Raw genomic sequence first — 27,934 nt, 5'->3', positions numbered from 1 at the left:
AACTGCCTCTTTAAAATCTTTGAAATATGTCGATATTCAGGGTTTCCTGCATGCGACTTCCTCCGCTTCTGCGTCTGCAATTTTTTTTTTTATTATGACAATTTTTTTGACTTATTAACTTATTTATTTAACGTTTTTCAGCAAACAGCAGAACATTAACCGAGAACATTGCATAACTGTTAACTGTTTTAATGATAAAGTTGTTGAGAGCACTTAAACGGACAGGCTAAAAAAGTTACTAAATCGTTTCGGATTGTGTCGTTCTAAATGAACCAATATCGTCCTTGAATTGTATTGGCAGCCACGAATCATGATATGAATCGAATCGTTATTAAAAGGAATCGTTACACCAGGCAGGCTGAGTACTCATGCAAGGACTGCTGTGACATATACTGTACGTCTGCAAACATTGGCCGAGTTAATATTTCATATTGCATTTTATTCCTGATGCACGGCTCAAAAAGTGAGCAAATGAAGCCTATTCTCTCGGCTGAAAAAATATATCTCTCATACAGAACATAATCAGAGAATGCTAGCAAATCTGTGCGATCTCAAAGTAGCCACTCACCGTCGTAGTGCTGCCTGAACTGTTTTTGCTCCCATGTCCACTGGTTTTTCAATAAATGGTGACACCATATCCAAATGAATTACACAGTGAAACAGCGGCGCTTTCATAGCCGATTTTAAGCTGAAAGTCTGGATATAACCTGGTTGACGTTATTGATAATATATAATATAAAACCAATTCATCCATTCCAGAAAGCCAAAAACGTAAACACAGAACATGCAGAAAAACAATTGAAATTTTATATAAATGATGAATGAAAGGAATAAATGAACACTTTTCATTGAAGACATTATTGTTGCCAAAGACACGATGTGGCAGTGAGATTAACACGGACACCACCTTCCTGTTTTGCTATGAGTTATTTATTGAAATCAATAGTAGGAGTGTGACGATATATCGCAATATTTTATCTTCCGATCGATTATCGATATGCGTTAGTTCCTTTTGCACGATTCCTTGGTGGTCCGCTAGGAGCGCGCCTTGCGGGAGTGGTGGGAAAGTCGGCGGAAGTCGGCAGGCAAAGATGACACACAACGGGGGAGAACATGGCAGACACGAGCAAAAAAACAGAAGTTGAAAGATGCACCGGTAGCCTACAAGTCAAAGGTGTGGATACATTTCGGGTTTTACAGTACTGATGATGGAACAAAGCTGGAGAAGGACTTTGCTATATGCAAGAACTGTTTCACAAAAGTTAAGTACACTGGAAACACAACAAATATGCACAGCCACTTGCAGTGCCATCACCCTGAGCTAGTAAGCCAAAAAGCCGTAGCTGTTAGCCTGACTCCTGGGCCTGGCCAGACCAGCATGGGGGCTCTACTTCAAGCAAAACTCCCTTTCAACTCCCTCAGGTCAAAGTCGATCACTCACGGCATATTTGTGTATATTTGTAAGGATCTGCGGCCATACAGCTATTCTAAATCAACCATAGTAATTGCTCAAAGGGAGATAAAGCAATATGAAGATGTCCCTTCTCTTCCACTCACTAAGGATCCGCTGCTGTGGTGGAAAAGTCAAGCGCATGTGTGTACCCTCTTCTTTCCAAGCTGGTACAAATGCATTTGTGTATTCCTGGGACAAGTGTAGCAGCTGAAAGGGTTTGTTTTTCAACTGCTGGGGACATCAATGTCCAAAGAAGTGTGCTGATCCCTGAACATGCTGACCAGTTGCTCTTTCTCAAGAAAAACATGCATGTGCCTGTGTAATATGGACATGTGTCTGTCCAGTCAGTTTTGCAAAAAGTTTATTGTAGTGTTAGTGTTCAAGTTCTCAATAAAAAAAAAACCCTGCACTTTTTGAAGCATTTCATTTCTAACTGTTAATATTGCTATATAATTTAAGCTTATTTATCAGATTTCGTTGGTGGCTCTCTCAAAATGTGCAGGTAGATGCCTTGCAGTAATTTTGCACTTTACAGCAGTGTTACACAGAAATGTTGTCACTATTAATAAAATAAGCTATGGGTTTGTTACTGAAATGTTGCACTACAATAGTGTCTGTTAGAAAGACACTCATTTGTTTACAGGAATGTTGCAATAAGTGGCTGTTAAGAAGACACATTTGTTTACAGAAATGCTGTACTAAAATATTCTCGCTGTTAAGACAGATTGTGTTGAAGTGATAGTGCCAAATAAACACTTAATTTTTTCATTTTAAATTTTTTCATTTTAAAATATCTGTTTTCCTCTTTAATAGTAGTATCATAGATTGATTTTCTGACCAATGTATCGATAATCACTGTATCTCCACATCGTGAGATAATCGTTATCGTGAGCCTTGTATCGCGATTGTTCCCATCCCTATTTCTCAATAATTGTCAGGTAAATAGATGCCTTTTTTTCCATCTGAGGAAAATAAAACAACCTTAAGTTCGTTGCTAATCCAAAACAGCAGCACGTGCCGAGGTATGACAACAGTCTATCATATTTATTCAAAAGTGGAATCTGAGCGCATGTTGTACATTAGTTTGCTGCGCGGTATTAAAGGTGGTCTTGTGGCGTGTTTGGTACCTGGTCTGTAAATATTTCTCATAGCTGCAGTGTAGAAAATGTGAAACTGTGTCAAACCTCCACCATGGCGTCCTGTACTGAAGAGTGGTCGTGCTGTCTGTGTGGGAGTCGTAGTGAGGGTGAGGTTCACAGACACACCACACAGTTGCTGGCAAAGACGCCCCACAGTGGAGCAGCTGAACATTAATAGTGCTCCATACTGAAGTGTTTTAGTTGTCAAAGGCCGTTTGAAATTGTGCCGTTTCTTCGCTGTGATTTCTCTCTATGAAAAGAGAGGAAAATATGAAAAAGAGGAAAATATCTGGGTGCGTCCAGGTGAAGCTGTATTGCTTGCATCTAAACTGCTGATATATCACCATGTGTTTTGCTTGGCAACAAAGTCCACTGAGATTTCTCCCATTGTGCAACGTGACTCATGTTTGAACAGTATCATCATAAGGCCATCAGGAAGTGGCGAGCAGGTCCTTTCAAACAGCCCTGCTCACTCTAATGATATTTTCATTTTGGCGTGTAATCCCATTAGACACAAGTGTAGGTAAGGCCAGTTGCAGCAATGACAATGAGGATTTGACAAACCCACCGACTCACTATTGTTTGCTGCCGATGTCTGCTGTGGCTGATAGTGGTGCCGCGTGTCACCTGTGGGCAGGTTTTACATGCAGGAAGAGAATGACAGGCCAATCAGCGATTGACATGAGAATGCCTGTTTACTGGAGATTATGAGCTGTGGTGCATATCAAAGGTGATGTAGCTCCAGTGGTCTGAAAATTAGTCCAGTACTATGCAAAAGAATTGGGTCACGGCTAGCTTTAATGACCTTTTCACCACGGGCTCATTGATAGTAAAACAGCAAATACAAAAAATTATTTGCATAAAACCTTGCACTTACAGTACAGGTTCAGTGAAGAAAGCATATAATTTTGGTGAGAATCTGGATAGACATACATGATTTTGATTTTCACTGAATGAGGAGGCCTGCGTTCCACTGAGTGCCATTCTAGTTTTGTACATTTATAGCATTGCAAAAACAACACATCATGGTTACCAAAGACTTTTGCATAGTCAGTAATGTATGTTATTAATCCATATTTTATTCATGTGCTCAAAATCCTGCACTCAGCAACTATGGTTAGAAGATGCCTGCTAACATGACAGATTCTTTTGCTATGAACGTAATTCTGATCATCTATATGCTATACGTCATCAGATCTTTTGTACGGTTTAAACATTTGACGTGGGCTTGCGTGTCAGAACATGTACATATGTGTGATTGTAATGATGGGTTTCAGTAAACAATAAGCTGCGTGTGGCTCTTGTTGATGTTCCTGTCAAGCAATATGCTGACTCTATATGTTTACAGAGTTGACAATGTTACCAAAGTGTTTACGTTTATGGATTATTCAGAGGCTAACTGCTAATTGAGCCACCCCATTTTCAGTGCTTATAGAAGAATGTTGACATTGACGTCATATTGAAAATGTTGATCGTGGACATGCAGTACAATGGTGCCTTCTTGGCATGGAGTCACACTCAGCTTGGTGAAGACAACATGAGTCCACATGGAGTCCAAACACCCAAAGACAACCTATCTGAGTTGAACCTTGGAAAACCTTGCTTTCACTCGTCACTTGGCCCTGCATGCATTTGCAGCCGTAGAGTATATTTCTAGAATAATTATAGTGTGCTTTGAAACCCAGGCATATGGAATATCAATGTCAGCAACAGTCCAAAGATCTTTTTTTTTTTTTATTTTACCAGAGAGATGTTTGCTTTAAAGGGTCCCTGACATGATTAATCAACTTTGCTTAGTTATGTTATTTTTTTGTAATTATGTTCTACATCGTTCGATTTTGAACGGTAAATTCGCAAAAACATTTATAGTTGATGGCGCGAGCAATGACAAACTTGCTCTCGTAGCTCAGCCTAATTTCCGGAAGTGACATTGGGGTAACACCTCATCTAAAGCAGAGTAAACAAACTCTTCTCGAGGTAGAACATCTACTTGGTTCAGTATATTTTTCATAAAAATAGTAGTCATGCCAAAATGCTGTGTTGCTTCTGGATGTTGACAGTGTTTGAGTGATACTTTAAGTTTTTGTTTTCAAAGATGAAGGTTTAAGACAACTAGGGTTGCAGTTGTCGAATATTTTAGTAATCAAGTATTCTACTGAAAATGTTTTAGATTGAGTAATCAGAAAAAACACATTTTCCGCGAGATTCCGTATTTTAACAGTAAATTCCTTTTTTATTTGCCCATTCCGCGATTCCGTTAATGCGGAAATCATAGGACCCTATTCGTCCTCTGCGTTGGTGACGTAAGCACGTTGGTGATGAAAGCGATTCCTCAAAGCAGAAAAAAAATACTTGATTATTTTTTGTAATTGAGGTACTCAAATTATTTGAGGAATCATTGCACCCCTAAAGACAACAATGGACAAAGCAAGTGCAGGGAACGAGAGACAGATGGATGCCCACCTCGAGTTCTTTCCTTTGCAATGATCATTTCACTGACCACTGCTTCAGAGGAACACCTTTACAAGAAGCATTTGACTTGAAAGTATGGTATAAACGCATTTTGAAAAAGAATGCTATTCTGTCGGTACACGGGAAAAAAAACAAGACAAAGAAAAACGACCAGTAACTCAAAGTTGGCACGAGAGGAAGTCATGTCTGGTTTACATAAAGGCTTCTAAACACCATTCCACGATAGCGACAAGGCTGCAACGCATTATACATGCTATATAAACAGACAGCGATAGCTTAACTGGCGGGGGCGGTGCGGCGGCAAACATTCATCCTCGACATGCGGCCACATGTACTATAACACAGGCTACAAAAACCCCATTATGCTCAAGAAGCCAATTTAAAACAATAATTGAAGGATAAGCAACTCCAGAGTAATTTACACTGCAGGCGGCCAGTCTTCATCTCCATGTCTTAAGTCTGTAAGTTCTCTATTTCATCTCCAAATGTTTCTTCCTCCTCAAATTATTGACATCTCTCATTGTAAACATCCTCTGCCTCGATGACGTCACTTCCGTAAATTAGGATGAGCTGCGAGAGCTCGGTCATCATGGCTGGCGCCCTGAACTATAAATGTAATTTTTGCCAATTTCCCGTTCGCTTTCAAAAATGTTTGTAATTATGCACTACATCATTATTATATAACTTATTTAAGCAAAGTTGATGAAGTGTCAGAGACTCTTTTTAAAACTTGAACGAGTAACCTTCAGGAGATTGATGTAGACTGATGTTCTTTGTCACCTGCAACACAATACAATTGAATAGGAATCGTCATTAGTGCATCACAGGAAAAGTGAAATAAGCACGTTGTCACTGAATTTATTTTTGTCTCTGCAAAAGACTATCTCTAAGGTTGACCGAATATTCCAAAACATTTCATTTGTAATGGTCCTCACTCTGAATTTCTCTTGCAGAGCAAACCGTACATGTTTGACCGAGTTTTTCAGTCCAGCACAACACAGGAACAAGTCTACAATGCCTGCGCCCAAAAGATTGTAAAAGGTGAACATCTTTCTTACCTATCACACTACAATTGGAGTCCACATGAGTGAATACTGTATTTTAATGTCTATGCGTTGTCTTGTAGATGTTCTGGAAGGATACAATGGAACAATTTTTGCCTATGGCCAGACGTCCTCTGGAAAGACACACACCATGGAGGTGAGGATGAAAATGTGTAAATATAAAGGCCCTCTTTCACCGTGTTACAAGTTCAAATGTTGGCCATTTTTAGGGGAATCTCCATGACACAGACTCAATGGGAATCATCCCCAGGATAGTTCAGGACATCTTCAACTACATTTATTCCATGGATGAAAACCTGGAATTTCATATCAAAGTAAGTGGAGTCAAGCTATGGATGTTCACTGCAAAATGCAACCCTTAATTTAAAGCTAAAAAACTGGTTCTGGTGTCAAACAAGTGGCTTCTCATCTTTTTAATTACCAAGTTTGTCCTGTGACGGCACTCTAGTCATAAGAAATTGAAATTGATAAAACATAGTTCTATTTTTGTGGGGGGTTTTTGTATTAGCATCACTCAGAAAGTTTTGTCTTACTATGTGATTAACACATGGCTATAGTAATACTCTTGTTAAACCTTGAAACATATGTCCACATTTTGATGATCCCCTCCTCTTTTTTCTGTTTACAGGTTTCCTATTTCGAAATTTACTTAGACAAGATCCGGGACCTTTTGGATGGTAAGCGGCTTCACGTGGAAGAATGTACCAGACAATGTTCCAGACAATTGTACTCCAGCTTAATTATTATTTTCATGCACTTGAAAAGCGTCGTAATTGGCTCATTCTCTATTTTAAAATTATTAAATAAGCAATACAGGTAGTCCTGGGGTTATGTACGAGTTCTGTTCCTCGACTGTGATGTAAGGGTAGTTTTGTTGTAAGTTGAATCTTGTACCTAAATTATATTTTACCACCTAAATGAACAGCAAAGTTACTCACACTCTACACACAACACATGAAGGACATATAAAATGTAATAGTAAAACACAAAATACATGAAACTGTATTAAAACGCGAACAATTCTTGACTTTTATCCTTGTGTACGGCCCTATAAAATCAATTTTATTTTCTCTCAAATTCCATTTTGTTTTTTTTTCCCCAAATTCCAAAATACATTTTTTAAACTCCACTTTTTTTTTTTTTTTTTTTTACCTTTTACATATATTTTACCAGCACAGAGAGTGTACTTTTGTAACAGTAAATAAAATGTCCATTAATTCAATGCAAAATTTCTTCCATTTATTGATGCAATACATCACTGGCCATTTTTGCCCAGTAATTCAGAAATGGATTTACTGTAGCTTGCTAATGGCATAGCAGCCTCTGCACACATTACTACAAAATCCTCAACAAACTGTAATGCCTGTGCTTGTGGTTAAGACTTGGTCACCGAAGCAATTCCAATTGCGTTATTAATGTAAGATATTTTTTATGACACCCTTTTTTGTTTACACAATTACAGTATGTGGGGAACAGCGCTCTTATTTTGAAGGCAGGAAGCGTGTTGTGTGTGTTGAGAATGTCTGACGATTAAGACGAGCTGGGCGCAAGAGTAAATGTGCCTGTCATCCTTATTTCCCTCAGAACTTGCACAACGTCAGCAAGCATCGTAAGATGCACCACTGTGTAAACACAATCATGCAGCCTGAGTCGTACATACACAGCCACACCAGCATGCTCTGCTAAACTAAGCTAACCCGGCTGGCTTCCATTCACGCTCCATAAGAGGGGAGTTTCTAAGTGTTTTCGCCAACTTTTTACGGTGTTTCAGGTCGCATGTTTAGTTTGGGTGGACGGATTAGTGTTTGATTAGTGTTTCTGAAGAGATTCTCCCACGATTGAATGGTCTCCCGGGGAAATACTTCTCCACACAAACGTTCCTTCTCCTCACGATGACAGCATTTAATTCACATATAGTCGTGCTCAAAATTATTCATACCCTTGCTAATTCTTGTGATTTTTTTTTCATTTAGTGATGAAATGTATGCATTTTTTCAAATTTGTGAATCAGTTATAGGTGAATAACAATTTGAAATCATGACAACAATACAAAATTCAAGGAAATCTCCATTTCAGGAGTATTTTATTGATGCATTCCCAAAAAATGCCATGTTCAAAATTATTCATATCCTCGTCCATTGTCTTCCTTTAATAGTCAATAGCATAGCCTTTGCTCTTTATCACTGCTTCGAGACGGTTCTTGTATGTGTCCGCAAGCTTCCTGCATGTCTCTTGTGGGATGTTGGCCCATTCTTCCTTGGCAAAAGCCTCAAGCTGGGTCAGGTTGGTCGGTTTCCGAGCCATCACTCTGGTCTTCAAGTGATGCCACAAGTTTTCAATTGGATTTAGGTCAGGACTTTGACTTGGCCATTCCAGGATGTTGACAATATTGTCCTTGAACCATTTCTTCACTACCTTGTGTTTAGGGTCATTGTCTTGCTGGTACATCCAGTTGTGGCCAAGCTGAAGTTTCTCAGCAGATTGCTTCACATTTTTGTCAATGATCCTAAAGTATTCCTCCTTTTTCATGATTCCTTGGACCTTGACAAGATTTCCTTTGCCACTGGAGGAAAAACATCCCCACGGCATTATGTTTCCACCACCATACTGACAGTGGGCACAGTGTTCTTTGACCTCTAGTCTTCTCCTTTCTTCCTCCAGACATATTGAGCATCCATATGGCCAAATAACTCCAACTTTGTCTCATCAGACCACAGAATAGTTGACCAAAAGCTGGGATCTTGCTTCAGATGACGTCTAGAAAAGGCCAGGCGAGCTTCCAGATGTTTCTTCTTGAGCAGTGGCGTCTTCCGAGGTCTACGTCCATGGAGACCTCCTCTGTGCAGGTGTCACTCGATGGTGGACCGTGACACCTTTATCCCTCCCTGGTCTAGTGTTTTAATTAGGTTGGTTGTGGTCTGTGGGTTCTTGTTGACCTCTTGGCAGATTTTCCTGGCAAGTTTAGGCGACACCTTACACTTCCTGCCACGCCCATTGAGGTTTTTAACAGTGTTGAACCTCTTGTGCTTGTTGATGATGCTCTGAACGGTTGCCACAGGGACATCATACTGCTTGGAAATGGCCTTGTAACCCTTTCCTTCACTGTGAGCACATACAAGACGCTGACGTAGGTCCTCGCTGAGCTCATTCTTCATGATGATCATGATGACCAGAAATTGAGAATGACCTGAACACTTTTCCCCTATTTATACTCTTCTGGAAAGAAGTCTTATTTAGTTTTTAGATCAGTGTTTAACATTTGGTCAACAATATTAAGGGTTTTTTGTTCCATTGTGACACCTTGAAGTAACTACTGGAGAAACATTACCACATTTGGCACATTTTATTTGAAATTTTGTCAGGGGTATGAATAATTTTGAACATGGCACTTTTTGGGAATCCATCAATAAAATACCCATGAATTAAAGATTTTCTTGAATTTTGTATTGTTGTCATTCTTTCAATTGTTGTTCACATACAACTCACACGCCAACTTGAAAAAATGCATTCATTTCATCATTAAATGAAAAAAATCACAAGGATTAGCAAGGGTATGAATAATTTTGGGCACGACTTGTATGTTAATTTTCGCAAGCTTCCGTGTTTAACTCTAGATTTAGTTTTTATTGGCCAATTTCGCAATTCCGTCCACGATTCTGTTAACGCAGAAATTATAGGGCCCCTACCTGTGGTTGTCTTGCACTCTGGGTGGTGTTGCAAGGAGTGAGAGACGGGCCTATTGGAGGAGGTCTCAATAATGACACCACTACACTACTTATGCTGTTATCACTTTCCATTTCATAGGACCAGATCCTTTCACATGTTCAAAGATACCATCTACAGTATATTCTTCATGATGGTTGCGACGTTTCAGCAGCTTGGACTATGCATGCAGCCAATGTTGATTTCTCCACGGAGAATCTTACAATGTCTAATTTCACTTTCAAGTTTATGCTCTGCCACCAGACGAGTCTGCCTCACTGTCTTGGAAAGTCATAATGGAGTTGAAACTTAAAAGTTAAATTAAAAGAAGAAATTTAACTTAAAAAAACAAAAGTGACGTTGTCCTTGATATCAGTGTTGTGACGGACTATGTATTGCTGTCTCACTGTACAGGTACCCATCCGCTTATGTATGACTCCCCTGCTTGCACGTAACTAGTTATTTTTCTGTTTGTAGAATATTAATAATTAATGGCATGACAGTACGTACGAAACCACGAAACGGTGACACACAGAATGCCATAAACTGAGGACCACCTGTTGTATAGTGATTTAATTCAGCAAAAAAGCCAAGAGATAGTGGTCAAGTGTACGTCTTTGACACATGTTCTTGTTGTCTTTCTTACCAGTGTCAAAGACCAATCTTTCAGTGCATGAAGACAAAAACAGAGTACCATATGTTAAGGTGAGACTGAACCATCAGCCACATATCAGCCACAACTGGCTGAACCCGTTAAAAATATGCCACTAATAGTGTCTGCTGTCTCCTTGTGACAACAGGGCTGCACTGAGCGCTTTGTGTGCAGCCCGGAGGAGGTCATGGACACCATCGATGAAGGCAAATCCAACAGACATGTAGCAGTCACAAGTAAGATATCAGTCCACTAGTCTCTGTGAAGCACTTGCTGCTGTGTGAAGGTGTTGAGATGGATGCCTCCTTTCCTCAGACATGAATGAGCACAGCTCCAGGAGTCACAGTATCTTCTTAATCAACGTCAAGCAGGAGAACACTCAAACAGAGCAAAAGCTCAGTGGCAAGCTCTACCTGGTGGATCTGGCTGGAAGTGAAAAGGTACACAGCAAATGACATTCAATGACTTCTTGAGCGTGTTGCGCTAATGCATGTCTATGATGCTCAGGTCAGTAAAACGGGAGCCGAGGGAGCTGTGCTGGACGAAGCAAAGAACATCAATAAGTCTCTGTCGTCCCTCGGGAATGTCATCTCGGCCCTGGCTGAAGGAACGGTCAGTACCTCAACTTCCTCCCTCACAATAAGTGTTTGTGATAAACTCCCAAAAACTGATAGTCTTGTCCCTCCAGGTGTGTGTCTGAACCAACACCATTCATACATCCAGTGGTCCATTGGCTTGTAAAGATAACGCTTCCCCCAGCAATGTTTTTTGGCGCTGTGGCCACAATTTCACACTTTTCACTTTGATAAATGTTTATTTTGTTTAGTATACACCCTGGGCAATCAGCCTCTGGTGTTACAGTGGTCCACTAAAACAAACGACCATCTGTATGCTTATCTTGGTCATGAATAAGCGTAGTGGTGTTAGTGTGTGGACATAAATTATTTTTTGCAGCCAGATCATTTAACATGTAAACCCTTGGGTTTGGTCTGAAAAAAAAGCTAATTAAAATCTGATCCTTTACTTTTTTCTGCCTCAGCATGGTTGTGTTGTAGTCTTGTTGTCCTTCACCTCAGCTTGGCCCTCCAGCTGTCCTGCTGCTGAAGCAAATATGAGCTAATTATTTGGGCGGGAGCATCAGCGAAGTTGGCAGAATAAGATCCGCTCACCTCTGACACTTAATTATCATTAAAAAGGAGGAGCGTGGAAAACATATAGCTAAGAGGGGCCTTGCTTGTCACTACAAGTTCTGAGGTTGAACGTGTGATTTATACGCACAACATTGAAGAGTTTAAGTGAAGACGAGTGTAAGATCAGAGCATCATTGACACACGTGCATCTGTTTGTATTGGCAAGGCCTATATCCCGTACCGAGACAGCAAGATGACCCGTATCCTGCAGGACTCGCTGGGTGGTAACTGTCGAACCACTATTGTCATCTGCTGCTCACCTTCCTCCTACAATGAGGCTGAAACCAAATCCACTCTCATGTTTGGACAAAGGTTGGCAGAAAATAATTTTTTTGAATGAATGCTCTGCCAATTAGTTGTATCTCACATTGCACATGTGTTGTGTATTGAATCTTGTGTAATTCTTCTATCCATACAGAGCAAAGACCATCAAGAACACTGTCACGGTAAACATTGAGTTGACAGCAGAACAGTGGAAGCAGAAATATGAGCGGGAGAAAGAGAAGAACAAGACCCTCAGGAACACAATCACCTGGCTGGAAAATGAGCTCAACCGCTGGAGAAATGGTGAGGTTCTTCCGGACTTCTGAATAGGGTTGGATATTGTTAACATGTTATAATTATTATTATATATATTGCCAAATCGGTACTTGAAATGTGAATCGGTGAATCGGTACTTGAACTTGTCAAAAATAATTTGTACATAATTTTTAAACCGATTTTTATGACATACAGGTAATTGAAATACAGTAGACGCCCCTACAACGTAAATAATCCGTTCCGAGAACCTTTGTCATAGGGTTTTTATGTTATAGAAGGCGTAAAATACATGTAAATAGCCTAATCCGTTCCAAGATCTTCCCAAACTCACACCTTTAACACTTCAAAATATTCAAAGTCCACCAAATATGGTGGGAAAATATAAGACAATGTTAACATAAAGATAGTACAGTAACATTCCAATATAAAATAAGGTAATAAGATTACTGTAAATGAGTAAAACTGAAAAACAAAAACAATCTTACTGTTCACGAGATGTCTTGATCAAGAGCACACGCACTACAAGATAATGCTGTGTGCAAAATTTGAATTTGTAAGTTAATTGTTAAGTTAGTTTAAGGGCGACTACGAAGATGAAGGAGGTTGAAGGGCAAAGCCTGTCTCTCACACAAACGTGCTGTATAAGTCAGCCAAGAGATGAGAAAATACATGTAAATAGCCTAATCCGTTCCAAGATCTTCCCAAACTCACACCTTTAACACTTCAAAATATTCAAAGTCCACCAAATATGGTGGGAAAATATAAGACAATGTTAACATAAAGATAGTACAGTAACATTCCAATATAAAATAAGGTAATAAGATTACTGTAAATGAGTAAAACTGAAAAACAAAAACAATCTTACTGTTCACGAGATGTCTTGATCAAGAGCACACGCACTACAAGATAATGCTGTGTGCAAAATTTGAATTTGTAAGTTAATTGTTAAGTTAGTTTAAGGGCGACTACGAAGATGAAGGAGGTTGAAGGGCAAAGCCTGTCTCTCACACAAACGTGCTGTATAAGTCAGCCAAGAGATGAGCGTAGGCGGTGCCCCGATATTTAACCAATGAGATGAGAGTGGAGGCGGTGCCCCGAAAATCAGCCAATGAGATGAGAGTGGAGGCGGTGCCCCGAAAATCAGCCAATGAGAGCGTGAAGCGTCAGCAGGCGTCACCAAGTGTTAGTCTGAACTTGCACCAACTTGAGGCATAAATAAAGTTGATTGAAAAAAGAAAAAAAAACTTGCACCGGCTTGACGCTTTACGTTATATGGAATTTCTTCCGTAATACGATGCAAATACTTTACATAAATTCTTTACGTTCAGTGGAATTTACGTAAAAGGTTTGTTATGCGAGGTACTACTGTACTTCAATAATATAAATAAGTGATAACTAAGCAATAAATTCACCAATATGAAATAAAATCCACAACAAATTGACATAATTATCGCAGCAATACAGAATACAGGGAAAGCAGAAAAAACGAGTTTTGCAATCTTTATGTTCAGAATTCTGCTGTTCATGATGCACCTTTTGATTGATCGCTATGGCGTAATGTGTGTGTTGGGTTGCAACTGAGCATTACTGTTGCTGTGTTAAAGTGAAATTGCCGTTTTTGGGGGAATTTTGCTCATCATCCCGAATCCTTACGTAAGATATGAACGCGTCTTTCTCTTTTCTCTAAAAAAACAGATAAAGGGACAGCTCATTACTGCACGTAATGGGGGACACCTAATTCACAGACAAAGACCGCTATTAAAACACCTCCAAAAACCCCCAACAAGGTTTTATGGTTTCATATACATGCTGTAACCATGTAGTAACGGGTACATTCATGATAACATATAATACTTACAGTATTTTGCCGTAATTTGGCCCTTTTCAGCATTACCGTAACCTTGCTGGGCACATGGATTTCACATAGCAACATAGAAACAAACACTACACCTAGCATTAACTTTTCCAAATTCAAATATAAAAACACAGCAGCAGTAGCAGCAGCTCCAATATGTAGTGTTACGTTTTGGTAGTCGCCTGAGGCACTGAGTGTGTGGTGAAGCTAGTAGCTGACCGGTGTGGTGTGGCAGGGTGTCAATATGCCAGTAACATAGTTCAGTCAGCACAACAATGTTGATAATAATAACAATGTCGCTGTACAATGTTCCCTCTAATTTTTTTAATTCCTTGGACCTCTGTGAGCGCACCTGTCCAAAACCTGAGAACTGAGAACTTCCATTCTGTCATATTTTGTGTATTACTGGTTTCAAACAGACGGCAAGGAGGATTCCACTATGTAGCTGTAGCTTTCTTTATTCTATACCACCGACAAAATAAGCCATGGTCTCATACAATTTATCATCTGAATCTTGTAGAAAACCCCTAATTTATCATTTTATTTTTGTTTACCATATTATATTGTTAATTAGGTAAACCTTAATTTCCTTATTTGACTTTCTCTTTCTGTTTTAAAGCAGCCTGTTGTGCACTATTTTATCCTGAACATTTACTTGAAATTGATGCTTGTTTGTCTTGTGTTTACTTTTATCAAAATTTTTAAAAAAATGTAACTCTCAATCGAGCTTTCAGTCCCTTCAGCAACACAAACTCGGTGTAACACTTCCTGTATGTGGTATGTCGAGCCATCAAAATAAAAGACAGGCAGTAAAACATGCACAGTTACGCCACACATTCAGTCCACACTTTTTACTCAGTACTCACTTTTTACTCTTTTTATATCTTTAGAACGTACAGAAAAGAGATGTGTTCATGTCTCACAAGGATTGTGGATGATGGGCAAAATAAAAAAAAAAAAGTGCAGTTTTCCTTTAAGGTCGGCACGAAAGTTTTTAAAAAGGGTGTCAGACTCTGTGTGTCTGTCAGGACGGTACATTACATACAAGACGTTGCTTGCACAATATCACCTTCAAGCTGTTGTTGCAGATGGCTGAGTCTGCATGAGGCACCGATTGCTACTTTTTTCGGTCTGGTTGAGTTTACGTTTGCACTGGTGCCATTAAGATACCAATTTTTGCTATCTACATCCTTTCTACTGAATGGCTGTGATGACATTCCTGAATGTACTCAGTCATGTGTATATTTACAACTTCCCAGGTGAGAGTGTGCCGGTGGAGGAGCAGTTTGACAAGGAGAAGGCCAATGCAGAGGTGCTGGCGCTGGACAACATCATCAACGACAAGCCCGCGTCCACGCCCAACGTGCCTGGCATCCGCCTCACCGACGTGGAGAAAGACAAGTGTGAGGCCGAGTTGTCCAAACTCTACAAGCAGCTGGATGATAAGGTGAGGAAGAATGAAAAGAGCAACCTTTGGCTGTCATGCCCCTGCAGAGGAACATCTAAAATTAAGATAACTGCCGAAGTTCCTTTTTTTGTTTATAGGGAGCTTTTTTTGCCGTCTGTTTTGGATGAAAGACTTGTTTTGGAATATTAATTTCTCAGCTGTCTTTCACCTCCCACCCTGGCTCGGTACGAGACACGCTGTGAATGCTAATGCTGTTGCACGTCTCCTGTGTGTAGGATGAAGAGATCAACCAGCAGAGCCAGCTGGCCGAGAAGCTGAAGCAGCAGATGCTGGATCAGGAGGAGGTGAGTCCTGGACCCTTCATCCAGGGGAAAGAAAAAAAAATGTCTGAGCTGGAAGACATACTGTGTAGTATTTTACACTTCTTTTCGAATTAGTGAAAGGGTATCGCCAATAAAAATGTAAATTATTATCTAGGGCTGCAACAACGAATTGATAAAATCGATAGTGTTTGCAAGGAATTTTATTATTGATTCGTTGTGTCACGCGATTTATGCTAGCTGACTAAAATAAAGTAAAAAAAAGTCACCTGCAGAGTGAGTTGAACAGAGCGAAGTGGAGTCAGAGTGGAGGCGGTATTTTCGAAGGAAAAGTAAATTCAACAAATGAAACATGACAGACACGGAGAAAACAGTTTGACTGAAGTCTTCAAAAGTGTGGGACTTCGTTTCAAGTAGGGTCTTGGTTGTGGTCCTTGCCTGTGATCATTGATGAAAACATGAAGGGATCTGCTGAGAAACTCCAGCTCGGCCACACCTGGAAGTACCAGCAATACAATGATCCAAAACATACCGCCAAGAGAGTGAAGATATGGTTCAAGGACAATGATGTCAACGTCCTAGAATGGCCAAGTCAGAGTCCTGACCTGAATCCAATCGAGAACTTGTGGTGAGACTTGAAGGCCAGAGCTATGACTAGGAAACTGAACAACCTGACCCAGCTTGAGGCTTTCACTAAGGAAGAAAGGTCCAAAATCCCGCAGGAGACATCCAGGAAGCTTGTGGCCGTGTACAAAAATGAAAAATTGCTATAATTTGCATTTTGCACATTTGAATCTTAATGAGGAGTAAGTAGCAAATGTAAGTAAGTAAGTAAGTAGAGTAAGTAGAGCTATAACATGCAAAAATGAGACAACAAGCATTTTGAAAGAAATGTATTGAAAACAACAATTAACAAACTGAAATAGGCCGTTTATCACCTGATCAAAAGTTTAAGACCACAGGCTATAAAAGCCTAAATCTGCTCAAAATTTTCATTTTCTGTCAGGCATTCACACTGTCATGCCCTCCTGATGGCTAAAGCTGAGAAGCTTTATCTTTTTTAACGTGGTTGGATTGTCGAGCTGCATAAGCAAGGCCTCTCGCAGCGTGCCATTGCTGCTGAGGTTGGGCGCAGTAAATCAGTCATTCAACATTTTTTGAAAGATCCTGATCATTATGGAACAAAAAAGTCAAGTCGCAGACCCAAAAAAATGACACCTGTGCTGAGCCGGAGGATCCGATTGGCTGTCCATCAAGACACAGGGCAGTCTTTGACCCACATTAAGGCCCTTACTGGTGCCGACTGCAGCGCACTAACCATCAGACGGCATCTGCAGGAAACGGGTTTAAAAAAGAAAAAACTAATTCAAAGACCTCGTCTCCTTCAATGCCACAAAACTGCACGTTTAGACTTTTCCAGGGAGCATCAAACATGGGACATTGAAAGGTGGAAAAAAGTTGTATTCTCTGATGAGAAAAAATGTAACCTTGACGGTCCAGATGGCTTCCAACGTTACTGGCATGACAAGGAGATCCCACCTGAGATGTTTTCTACCCAGCATAGTCGAGGGGGGTCCGTCATGATCTGGGGCGCTTTTTCATTCAGTGGAACACTGGAGCTTCAGGTGGTGCAGGGTCGTCAAATGGATGCAGATGTTGCAGCGGGCATCCCTCATGACTGAGGGCCCTCGTCTGTGTGGTAGCAGCTGGATTTTTCAACAGGACAACGCTGCAGTTCACAATGCTTGCTTGACCAAGGACTTCTTCAGGGAGAAACCCATAGAGAACATCCCATAAAAATGGCCATCAGTTCCAAACAGTTGATGCCCTTCGTGAAGCCATCTTCACCACTTGGAGCAATGTTCCCACTAGCCTCCTGAAAACACTCGTATCAAGCATGCCCAAAGCAATTTTTGAAGTGATTAACAAGAACTGTGGAGCTACTCATTACTGAGTCCTACTGAGCACATTTTTTGTTGTGGTTTGGAGAGTTTTTTGTTATTTTTGAGCAATGGTCCTAGGTTGTTTATCAGCTGATCAAAATTTTATTTGTTTGTTGTTTTCATTAAATTACTTTTTCAAAATGCTTTTTGTCTCACTCCCCCTTCTTGCTTTTGCATATTGTAGCTCTACTTAAAACCTCATTAAGATCCAAATGTGCAAATGCAAATTCTAGCAATTTTTCAACTGGTCTTAAGATTTTGATCAGGAGTGTGTGTGTGTGTGTGTGTGTGTGTGCGCGCGTGCGTGCGTGTGTGTGTGTGTGCATTTATACAGTACGTATATATACAGACCCTTTCCAAAAAAATTAGAATGTCATGTAAAAGTTGTTTAATTTCCACAATTCCATTTAAAAAGTTAAACTTTCATGGATTATAGATTCAGGGCCCACAATTTAAATGATTTCAAGTGTTTATTTGTTTATTTTTACGTAATTTGGGCCTCCAGCTCATAAAACCCACGAAAACAGGAATTTAAAAAATGAGAATACTGTGAAGAAATCACCATTTACTTCTCAGTTTTTGCAGGAAAAAAAAAAAGAAAAAATAGAATCACATCAAATCAATCAAAATATGGTACTTTTAAAACAATATGTCAATCTTCAGTACTTGGTTGAGAATTCCTTTGCCTTAATCACTGCCTCGATGCCACGTGGCATTGAAGCAATCAGCCTGTGGCATTGCCTGGGAGTTATGGAAGCCCAGATTTCCTTGATGCTTGCTGTCAGCTCTTCTTTGTTGTTGGGTCTGGTGCCCCTCATTTTCCTCTTGAGAATACCCCACAGATTCTCGATGGGGTTTAGGTCTGGTGAGTTGGCAGGCCAGTCAAGCACTGTGATGGCATGGGCATCAAACCAGGTTTTGGTGCTTCTGGCGGTATGGGCAGGGGCCAGGTCCTGCTGGTAGATGAAATCTGCATCTCCATACAGATCCTCAGCAGAAGGAATCATGAAGTCCTCTAAAACATTCTGGTAGACTGTTGCGGTGACCTTGGATTTAAGAAAGCAGAGTTTACCAACACCTGCACTGGACATTGCACCCCAAATCATGACGGACTGTGGATATTTCACACTGGACCTCAGGCATCTTGGGTTCTGTTCCTCACCCGTCTTCCTCCAAACCCTTGGACCTTGATTCCCAAATGAAAGGCACACTTTACTTTCATCGGAAAAGAGGACCTTGGACCACTGGCCAACAGTCCAGTCCTTCTTCTCCTTGGCCCAGTGGAGACGCTTCCTATGTTGGCTCAGGTTCAGAAGTGACTTGACCCGAGGAACCCGACAGTTGTAGCCCATCTCCCGGATGCGTCTGAATGTGGTGGTTTTTGAAGCTGTGACTCCCGCCTCATTCCACTCTTTCTGGATCTCTGCCAGATTCTTGAATCTTCCCTGTTTGATAATCCGCTGAAGCCCACGGTCATCTCTTTTGCTGGTGCATTTTCTCCTGCCACATTTTGCCCTTCCTCGAGACTTTCCATTGATATGCTTGGACACAGCACTGTGAACAACCAGCCTCCTTAGCTATGAACTTTTGTGGCTTACCCATCCTATGGAGGGTATCAATCATGGTCTTCTGGCCAGTTGTCATGTCTGCAGTCTTCCCCATATTGAACCCAACTGAGACAATTGAACCAAACTGAAGCAATTTCATGACACCTGGGGAAGCCTGTGCAAGTGATTTGACTTTAGTAGATGATTAGTGTGTGACACTCAGTTTAAAACATTCATGCCCTGCAAAATTTGGGCTGATTTCTTCACAGTATTCTAATTTTTTGAATTCCTGTTTTCGTGGGTTTAATGAGCTGGAAGCCCAAATTATGTAAAAATAAACAAATAAATACTTGAAATCGTTTAAATTGTGGGCCCTGAAGCTATAATCTATGTCTGTATATCTATATATATCTTTATACATATATATCATATATCTTATTAAATACTTTTGTCTTTACATAGTTGAATGTGCTGGCAACAAAATCACACAGAAGTTATCAAAGGAAATCAAATTTATTAACCCACGGAGGTCTGGGTTTGGAGTCACGCTCAAAATTGAAGTGAAAAACACACCACCTGTTGTCTATTCCATTTGCTCAACAGATCGTGAAAACGATTGTCAATCTGTGTTGCTTCCTAAGTGGACAGTTTGAATAATGGCGCAGCACTTTTGACTGAGTGTGAATTGAGTGCGCCCCCCCCCTTTTTTTTTGGAGTGTTAAAATCTTCCATTTCTGAATAAAGAGGCGGAAATTAAAAAAAAAAAGAAAGACTGATTAATGTGTTAGTTGCAGCCCCAATATTATGTCCTGTTGTTAGTCTTAGTCTCAGTAATATTGATGAGGAACATTGTTCACACATGGAACATATGCAGACTTATTTCCCGGCACATTCTGACATTTAAATATATTTTACCCATTTGTTTGTGATTTGTATATGTATGTAAAACACTGCATATTAATGAACATTTGGAACAGATCTTATTTACAGTTGTATTTGTCAGATTAAACTCAGATTATAGCACAACTGCTAAATTCCGTCTGTTGTCCGGGGTATTGTATAATGTGTCTGTGGCCATGTTCTCCGACTTGCCGTCTGCATATTGTAGTTGGTCCCAGTTGGAAACCATATAATCCATTCAGTGTTTTTAACTAACGACTTCTTTGGGAAGCTCCTGGCCTCCTCGCGCCGTGATCACGAAAACCTCCAGGCCGAGCTGAACCGTCTGCAGGCGGAGAACGAGGCCTCCAAGGAGGAGGTGAAGGAGGTGCTGCAGGCCCTGGAGGAGCTGGCCGTCAACTATGACCAGAAGAGTCAGGAGGTGGAGGACAAGACCAAGGAGTTTGAAGTCATCAGCGAGGAGCTGAGCCAAAAGTCGGTGAGGGCAACGACGGTCAACAGTGCATCTTATGTCCTTGACTTTGCTCATAGGAGTCAGACAATTAGAGGAATACAGCATCCTATGTAATCCTGGTGCTTAAGTAGTCTTCTTCTCTGCAGTCCATCCTGTCATCTTTGGACTCTGAGCTGCAGAAACTGAAGGAGATGTCCAACCACCAGAAGAAGAGGGTCACTGAGATGATGTCATCACTGCTCAAAGATTTAGCTGAAATTGGCATTGCTGTAGGCAGCAATGATATCAAGGTAAAGGTTGCATTGGAGAGCGGCTGAGGCAAAGTCAGACATCCATTAAAGCACTGATCAACACACTTTCCTCCTCCTCACCCGGCACTGTCTTCTTCCCTCCTCTGTCAGCAACACGAGGGCGGCAGTGGTCTGATCGACGAGGAGTTCACAGTGGCACGCCTGTACATCAGCAAGATGAAGTCGGAGGTGAAGACAATGGTCAAACGCTGCAAGCAGCTAGAGAGCACACAGTCGGAGAGCAACAAGAAGATCGACGAGAACGAGAAGGAGCTGGCCGCCTGCCAGCTCCGTATCTCGCAGGTCTGTACCACTTGAAACAGTCAACCCATCTGCGACAGAGAACCTGCAACTCATGATGAAAATGTCTTACGTTTACAGCACGAGGCTAAAATCAAGTCCCTAACAGAGTACCTGCAGAACATTGAGCAGAAGAAGAGGCAGCTGGAGGAGAATGTGGACTCTCTAAATGAGGAGTTGGTCAAACTCAGCGCTCAGGGTACGTCACTGCTTAAACTACAGGGAATTGCGCTGCATTCGAGACTACTAGGAGGTTGGAAAATGTCATTCCTGGAGCTGATTTAAAGTGTTAATGTCGAACAAAGACAAAAAAAAATGTCAGACTCAACAGCACCTTTTTGGTTGCAGTCAAGTGGTGCACTCCATTTTGCCTAAATTGCTTAAAAATGGGATTGAGCACATAAGTTTTATGCGTCTGTGTAGGCTCTCAGTCGTACAGGAGTTGTCCATCGAGGGAAAGGCTTATTGAGACGTCATCTGTACTTCTGTGAAGAAGGTGTCGGATGTTTTGCTCCTCATCCGAAGAGCTTCGTCAGCGAACTAATAAGTGCTGGTAGCTTAGCAATTATTAGTTCTTATTGTTATGTTTCGCTCCTCATCTGAAGAGCTTCGTCAGCGAACTAATAAGTGCTGGTAGCCTAGCACTTTTTAGTTCGTTGACGAAGCTCTTCGGATGAGGAGCGAAACGTCCGACACCTTCTTCACAGAAGTACAGATGACGTCTCAAGAAGCCTTCCCACATAAGTTTTATGTATTTATTGCTAAACCATGACAAGTTACATTTGTGTTTTCCAGAGAAAGTCCATGCTATGGAGAAGGAGAATGAGATCCAGACTGCCAATGAAGTTAAGGTCTGTAGTTCAGGTTTTGTGAAGCATCTCCATCAGGTTTTGTGAAGCATCTCCAGCTCCATTCTCTCAAATTTCTCAAAAGATAACATGAGCGTGTCTGTGTGTGTGGCACCACAGGAAGCCGTGGAGAAGCAGATCCACTCTCACCGTGAGGCACACCAGAAGCAGATCAGCAGCCTGAGAGATGAGCTGGACAACAAGGAGAAGCTCATCACCGAGCTGCAGGAGTAAGACTGACAGGCGGCATCACTCCAACCTCTGTACTAGCACATTTACTCATGCTTCATTTCCTGTTCCAGCTTGAACCAGAAGATCATGCTGGAGCAGGAGAGGCTGAGAGTCGAGCACGAGAAGCTCAAATCCACTGATCAGGAGAAGAGTCGCAAGCTGCACGAGCTCACGTTTGTACCGATGTTCACAAACTGAACCACCTGTCAATCATTTCCTCTCCTACAACATAACTGTAACATGCTCTCTCCCATCAGGGTAATGCAGGACAGGCGGGAGCAGGCCAGGCAGGACCTGAAAGGTCTGGAGGAGACAGTGGTGAGTTGTTCACATTCCCAATGATACAGCTCCAACTTTTTGTTAGGCTGGTATACAGCAGCGTACCTCATGTTTTTCTAATTATTTACTTGTCTCACTATAATTAAGGCCAAGGAGTTGCAGACCCTGCATAACCTGAGGAAGCTTTTCGTCCAGGACTTGGCTACTCGAGTGAAAAAGGTGAACCATTATGTTCAATATGCCTTTGTCTAGACAGGGAGAGTCCTAAGTTGCAGTGTGAATAATTCATTTAGCCAAAAGGCAGAAACACAATTCAGCGGCTCTCTCCTGAGATTGTGTGTGTGTGTGCGTCCGTGCGCGTGTCAATGCTTATGCATTTGCTTTGTGCTCTGCAGAGCGCTGAGATGGACTCTGACGACACTGGGGGCAGCGCGGCACAAAAGCAGAAAATTTCCTTTCTTGAGAACAATCTTGAACAGCTCACCAAGGTTCACAAACAGGTAGGAGTTTTAAAAGCGGGACGTCTGCACTCTGTCACAATTTTAACTAAATGTTTTATCTACACCACGGCAGCTGGTGCGTGATAATGCAGATCTTCGGTGTGAGCTTCCTAAACTGGAAAAGCGCCTTCGTGCTACGGCTGAGCGGGTCAAGGCCCTGGAGTCTGCACTGAAGGAAGCCAAGGAGAACGCCGCCCGCGACCGCAAGCGTTACCAGCAGGAGGTGGACCGCATCAAGGAGGCCGTCAGGGCCAAGAACATGGCCAGGAGGGGACACTCAGCCCAGATTGGTGAGTGTTTGACGTGACACTAGCATGTTTGTAACCACTGAATCTTGTTATGCATGTGAAACTCAAGTGGTCACAACAATCTTGTCATCTTCTCCCTCCTCAGCTAAGCCCATCCGGCCAGGGCAACAGCCGGTGGCGTCCCCCACTCACCCCAACATCAACCGTAGTGGAGGAGGCTTTTACCAGAACAGCCAGACTGTGTCCATCAGGGGTGGCGGTGGCAGCACCAAAACAGACAAGAAGTATGTGAAAGCTTTACTACTTTTTTTTTTTTTTGCTTGGTTTTTGTTAGGTTTACAGCTTTGGAGTGTTAGGTGGAAACGCACGCATGCAGCATAGCCAACTCTCATGCGATTGTTGCTATAAAGGTTATATTTATGGTGCACAAATGCATATACACAGCATGTGTGTGTATGTCTCTGAGGTGTGTGGGAAGTTGGGCAGATGAACAGTTGCGATTGACAAGCTTTCACAGTAGAAAGCAATAGAATGTCCAAAATAATACAACAAGTCACAATAAAGACATGTCATTTAATGAATGCAATCGCTCCTCCACACGTGATACAGAGAGCACTTCATAAATGGTAAGCGTGACCATGTAGAGACAAAACTGAAATTTTGTCATATAAATAAGTTAAGTTTGTTTAGTAAAAGGACTATGTATTGACCTAATCTGAACGAAACATCTCATTAAACTACTTGTGCTGTGGTATGGAGCTATATAGAAAATGAGCGTGACTCGAATACACTGTGTACAGTGAATAATGTGAAAATGTTTACCCCCTTCCTGATTTTTTTTTTTTCCATGTTTGTCACACTTATGTTTCAGATCATTAAACAAATTTAAATATTAGTCACAATATTTGTCACAACTGATCACAAAATGCAGTTTTTAAATTAAACTTATTATTAAGGGAGAAAAAAAACCTACATGGCCCTGTGTGAAAAAGTGATTGCTCCTCTGTTAAAACATAACTGTGGTTCATCACACCTGAGTTCAATTTCTCCAGCCACACCCAGGCCTGATTGCTGCCCCAATCAGAAAAGCCTATTCAGGAAATCACTTAAATAGGACCTGCCTGACAATGTGAAGTAGACCATCCATCCATTTTTTTAAGCCGCTTCTCCTCATTAAGGTTGCGGGGGTATACTGGAGCCTATCCCAGCTGACTTCAGGTGACAGGCGGGGTACACCCTGGACTGGTAGCCAGCCAATCGCAGGGCACATACAGTATAGACAACCATTCACACTCACATTCATACCTATGGACAATTTAAGAGTCCTAACCTAACCTAATTAACCTTTTTGGAATGTGGAAACTGGAGTACCCGTAGAAAACTCACAGGGAGAACATGCAAACTCCACACAGAAATGCCCAACGGAGATTTGAACCCATGTCTTCCCGATCTCCTGACTGTGGCTGTGTTGCCAACATGCTAACCACTAGACCACCGTGCGGCCCTGAAGTAGACCAACAGATTCTCAAAAGCTAGACATCATGCAGCGATCCAAAGAAATTCAGGAACAAATGAGAAAGAAAGTAATTGAGATCTATCAGCCTGGAGAAGGTTATAAAGCAATTTCTAAAGCTTGTGGACTCCAGAGCACCACAGTGAGAGTCATTATCTACAAATGGCGAAAACATTGAATGGTGGTGGAACTTCCCAGGAGTGGCTGGCCAACCAACCCCAAGAATGCAGCGACGGCTCATGCAAGAGGTCACAAAAGACCCCACAACAAGATTGGAGAATGTCCTGCCATCTGTTTGTGACCTCAAGCCAAAACAAACTTGGGTTCTGCAGCAGGAAAGTGATCCAAAATACACCACCAAGTCCACCTCTGAATGACTATTTTTTCTCTCCTTTAATAAAAAAGTTTCATTTAAAAACTGCATTTAGTGTTCAGTTGTGTTGTCATTGACTAATATTTAAATTAGTTTGATCTGAAACATTTAGGATTGACAAACACGCAAAAAAATATGAAATCAGGAAGGGAAACACTTTCCACATCACTGTATATTGGTAGGGGAAGCATTGTCTCCTATAATAAATACTGTATAATAACACAATATTGGTGCCAATCAGTCCTATGTCCTGTTATTTGCTTATGTTACCTGTTACTATCTTGATGGACGTGTAATGTATTTTGATTCCTGTGTGTGCAGCTGAAGAACGAGCAGGAAAGGAGGACATCACAGAAGAAGCCAATAACAACCAACCACCCTCCCCTATCTTCAGAGAACCCCGCATCCCACCCGTCAAACCTGTCATTCCATTACAGCAGACAGGCTCCTCGTCGCTGCTTTAGAGCTGCCAAGGAGTCTCTGAATTATAAATATATATTCTTGGCTGTACAGCTCCAACCATTCACTCCCTGCTTCCCTCAGCCCCCCCGAGCCCACCCACCCAGCACCCTCCTCATCATGACTCCTCACTTCCCCCGTAATAACACAAAAAGACAACAGTGAATTTACAGATGCTAATAATCGTATCCACTCAACCAACCAAACAGTCTTGAGCGCAGCCTTGGTGAGCGAAACTGCACGCGACTTGAATGTGTAGCTTTCGGGTTTTTTTAAACTTTTTTTTTTTTTTTTTTGCACATGTCTGTCATCATCGTGCGAGTAGTTTTGCACTGCCCAGAGCTGAATGTAACGGTAGCAAGACCTGAAAATAACAAAAAAAAAGACCAAAAAAAAACCTCGCCCTGTCACGAGACATAGCTCCACCCTTTTAGGCTAACCTTTGTACATTTAAACATTAGCGCCACTTTTCTCATGCTAGATTTGACAGGCTTCTTTAAGGAGGACAGAATATATATATACATTACAGAAAAAATGAAGTGGAAATGGCTAGATGGCATCAAACACTACTGTTGTGTCCAGTCTTTGTTGTACAGATGTAAAATCGGCACTGCACGCACACACCTGGTTGCACAGCTGGATGGTGGGGGGGGGGGCTAAGGAGGGTGGGGCTTGGAAAAAAAACAAAGCCAAGATGTGCAACAGTGTACTGTAGATGTATTTAAGTCAATACCTGTGGAGGCCAATTGTTTTTATCGTTAAGTTAAATCTGTACTTGTTAGAAGGATGCAGAAAGAGAATGTAGGGAGGAAGAGAATGATCCAGTCAACACTTTTTAAAAAGCCTGCTATGCTATGGAACTCCCATGTGCTGTTTTTACCTCTTACTGGTGGATGGATGCTATTTATATCTGCACATACAGTAGTAAATTTGGGGCGTACGTTTATGACATGCCGCACTCGTCCTGTCCCAGGTGGGTCGCAAAAGTTTTTGATCCAACTTTCAACTTCAAGGGCCCCCCGACCCCCTCCAAATAATAGAGGTGGCAAATGTGTTTTTCACTGGGTTTGATGTACTGTATCGCTTTCCGTACTCTAGATTGCAGGGAGGGGCTGGGGGGAGGGGGTCTTGTCGATGATTCGGACCCTTCGCTGCTGATCAGCCAGTCAGGAAAGCAGGGTCGGGAATTGCACAACAATCTATTGTCGTCTGAGGAAGGATTTATATTTAACAAGTGAGAGGTGTATGATTATTAATTACGTAATGTGCTGTGTTTGCATTATTTTGCCTCACCCCCCCACACGTTTTTTTTAATACCACATTTTTTGTTTTTTTGTGAAGCCCCAGTGCATTGACTCAGATCATATTTGTGATTGTAACCCCAGCATGAGGAGGCTAAAACAATGTACAAGTGCAATATAAACTGTAAAATACACTGTATATCAGGTCATGTTTGACCACACACACATTCTTCTCATATTTATGCACAGATAAAACATGAACTGGTTATTTAAGGATAAAACTCAAGATTGTCAGACTTGACAGTGCAGTGCAAAATATGAACCAATATGTCAACAATCATCTAGATTGACGAAAGTAGGGGTTGGACATTTGGGTTAACAGCACTTGTTCACAAAATAAAAGCACTCCATATGTTTTTGCCTAAAAAGTGAAACTGTTGTATTGCTGAGCTGTGGGCTGTGCTAGCGGCCCCCATGTCTGAGACAGGACAGTGTCTGGATGTCAATTTGGGTGGTTTATTCCATGTAACCTTAATAATAGTCTAAAATAGTAAAGTCTTTTTAGCATGGACCTCAAAATGTTTATCCTTTCTTTGACCTCCCACCAAAACTGGATATGAAATGGAAACATAGTTCAAAATAAAAGAATCTGTGGCTCCCATTGAACATTACATTCGTTCTAAATTAAAGAAAAATAAGGTGTTGCCACGTTTTTTATTACTGTGTAATAGTTGGTCAAGTTTTAAAGGGCAGGTGTTTTTTTTTGTTTTTTTGGGGATCCATGGATGGACAAAGGTACTGGATCATTCCTGGCTAACCGGGGCACAAATGGGCTCTGACATGGACGGAGACGGGATTGTTAATGAGATCATGGTTTTGGATTGACTGCATGATGTAAATGTATGTGTGATTAAATAATTATGAATAAACATTCATCTCTGTTTCTTTGGTAATTTAAAATGTGTTGTGGCGTTTATAACATGAGATATACGATGAGAAGCAAATGTTAGTAA

The 27,934-nt window shown here is 41.3% G+C and overlaps 1 protein-coding gene across 1 annotated transcript in view; it reads left to right on the top strand.

Moving 5' to 3' along the window:
• The window catches only part of LOC129177357 (kinesin-1 heavy chain), a 31,959-nt gene extending 4,078 nt beyond the window's left edge, over positions 1-27,881 (top strand). Inside the window, exons 2-26 of the mRNA XM_054768413.1 lie at positions 6,018-6,105; positions 6,191-6,264; positions 6,338-6,442; positions 6,757-6,805; positions 10,480-10,535; positions 10,631-10,718; positions 10,798-10,922; positions 10,990-11,094; positions 11,839-11,984; positions 12,091-12,244; positions 15,332-15,514; positions 15,751-15,819; positions 20,457-20,663; positions 20,786-20,929; positions 21,041-21,232; positions 21,311-21,428; positions 22,025-22,080; positions 22,198-22,307; positions 22,380-22,481; positions 22,566-22,626; positions 22,735-22,806; positions 22,983-23,087; positions 23,161-23,377; positions 23,481-23,619; positions 25,543-27,881. Coding sequence (XP_054624388.1) covers positions 6,018-6,105; positions 6,191-6,264; positions 6,338-6,442; positions 6,757-6,805; positions 10,480-10,535; positions 10,631-10,718; positions 10,798-10,922; positions 10,990-11,094; positions 11,839-11,984; positions 12,091-12,244; positions 15,332-15,514; positions 15,751-15,819; positions 20,457-20,663; positions 20,786-20,929; positions 21,041-21,232; positions 21,311-21,428; positions 22,025-22,080; positions 22,198-22,307; positions 22,380-22,481; positions 22,566-22,626; positions 22,735-22,806; positions 22,983-23,087; positions 23,161-23,377; positions 23,481-23,619; positions 25,543-25,546 — 2,769 coding nt within the window. The 3' untranslated portion in view covers positions 25,547-27,881. The remainder of the gene's footprint in view (positions 1-6,017; positions 6,106-6,190; positions 6,265-6,337; positions 6,443-6,756; positions 6,806-10,479; positions 10,536-10,630; positions 10,719-10,797; positions 10,923-10,989; positions 11,095-11,838; positions 11,985-12,090; positions 12,245-15,331; positions 15,515-15,750; positions 15,820-20,456; positions 20,664-20,785; positions 20,930-21,040; positions 21,233-21,310; positions 21,429-22,024; positions 22,081-22,197; positions 22,308-22,379; positions 22,482-22,565; positions 22,627-22,734; positions 22,807-22,982; positions 23,088-23,160; positions 23,378-23,480; positions 23,620-25,542) is intronic.
• Positions 27,882-27,934: the final 53 nt, after the last annotated feature.

Source organism: Dunckerocampus dactyliophorus, chromosome 2, assembly GCF_027744805.1.
Source record: "Dunckerocampus dactyliophorus isolate RoL2022-P2 chromosome 2, RoL_Ddac_1.1, whole genome shotgun sequence".
NCBI lineage: Eukaryota > Metazoa > Chordata > Actinopteri > Syngnathiformes > Syngnathidae > Dunckerocampus > Dunckerocampus dactyliophorus.
This window is presented reverse-complemented; position numbering and strand designations above follow the sequence as displayed.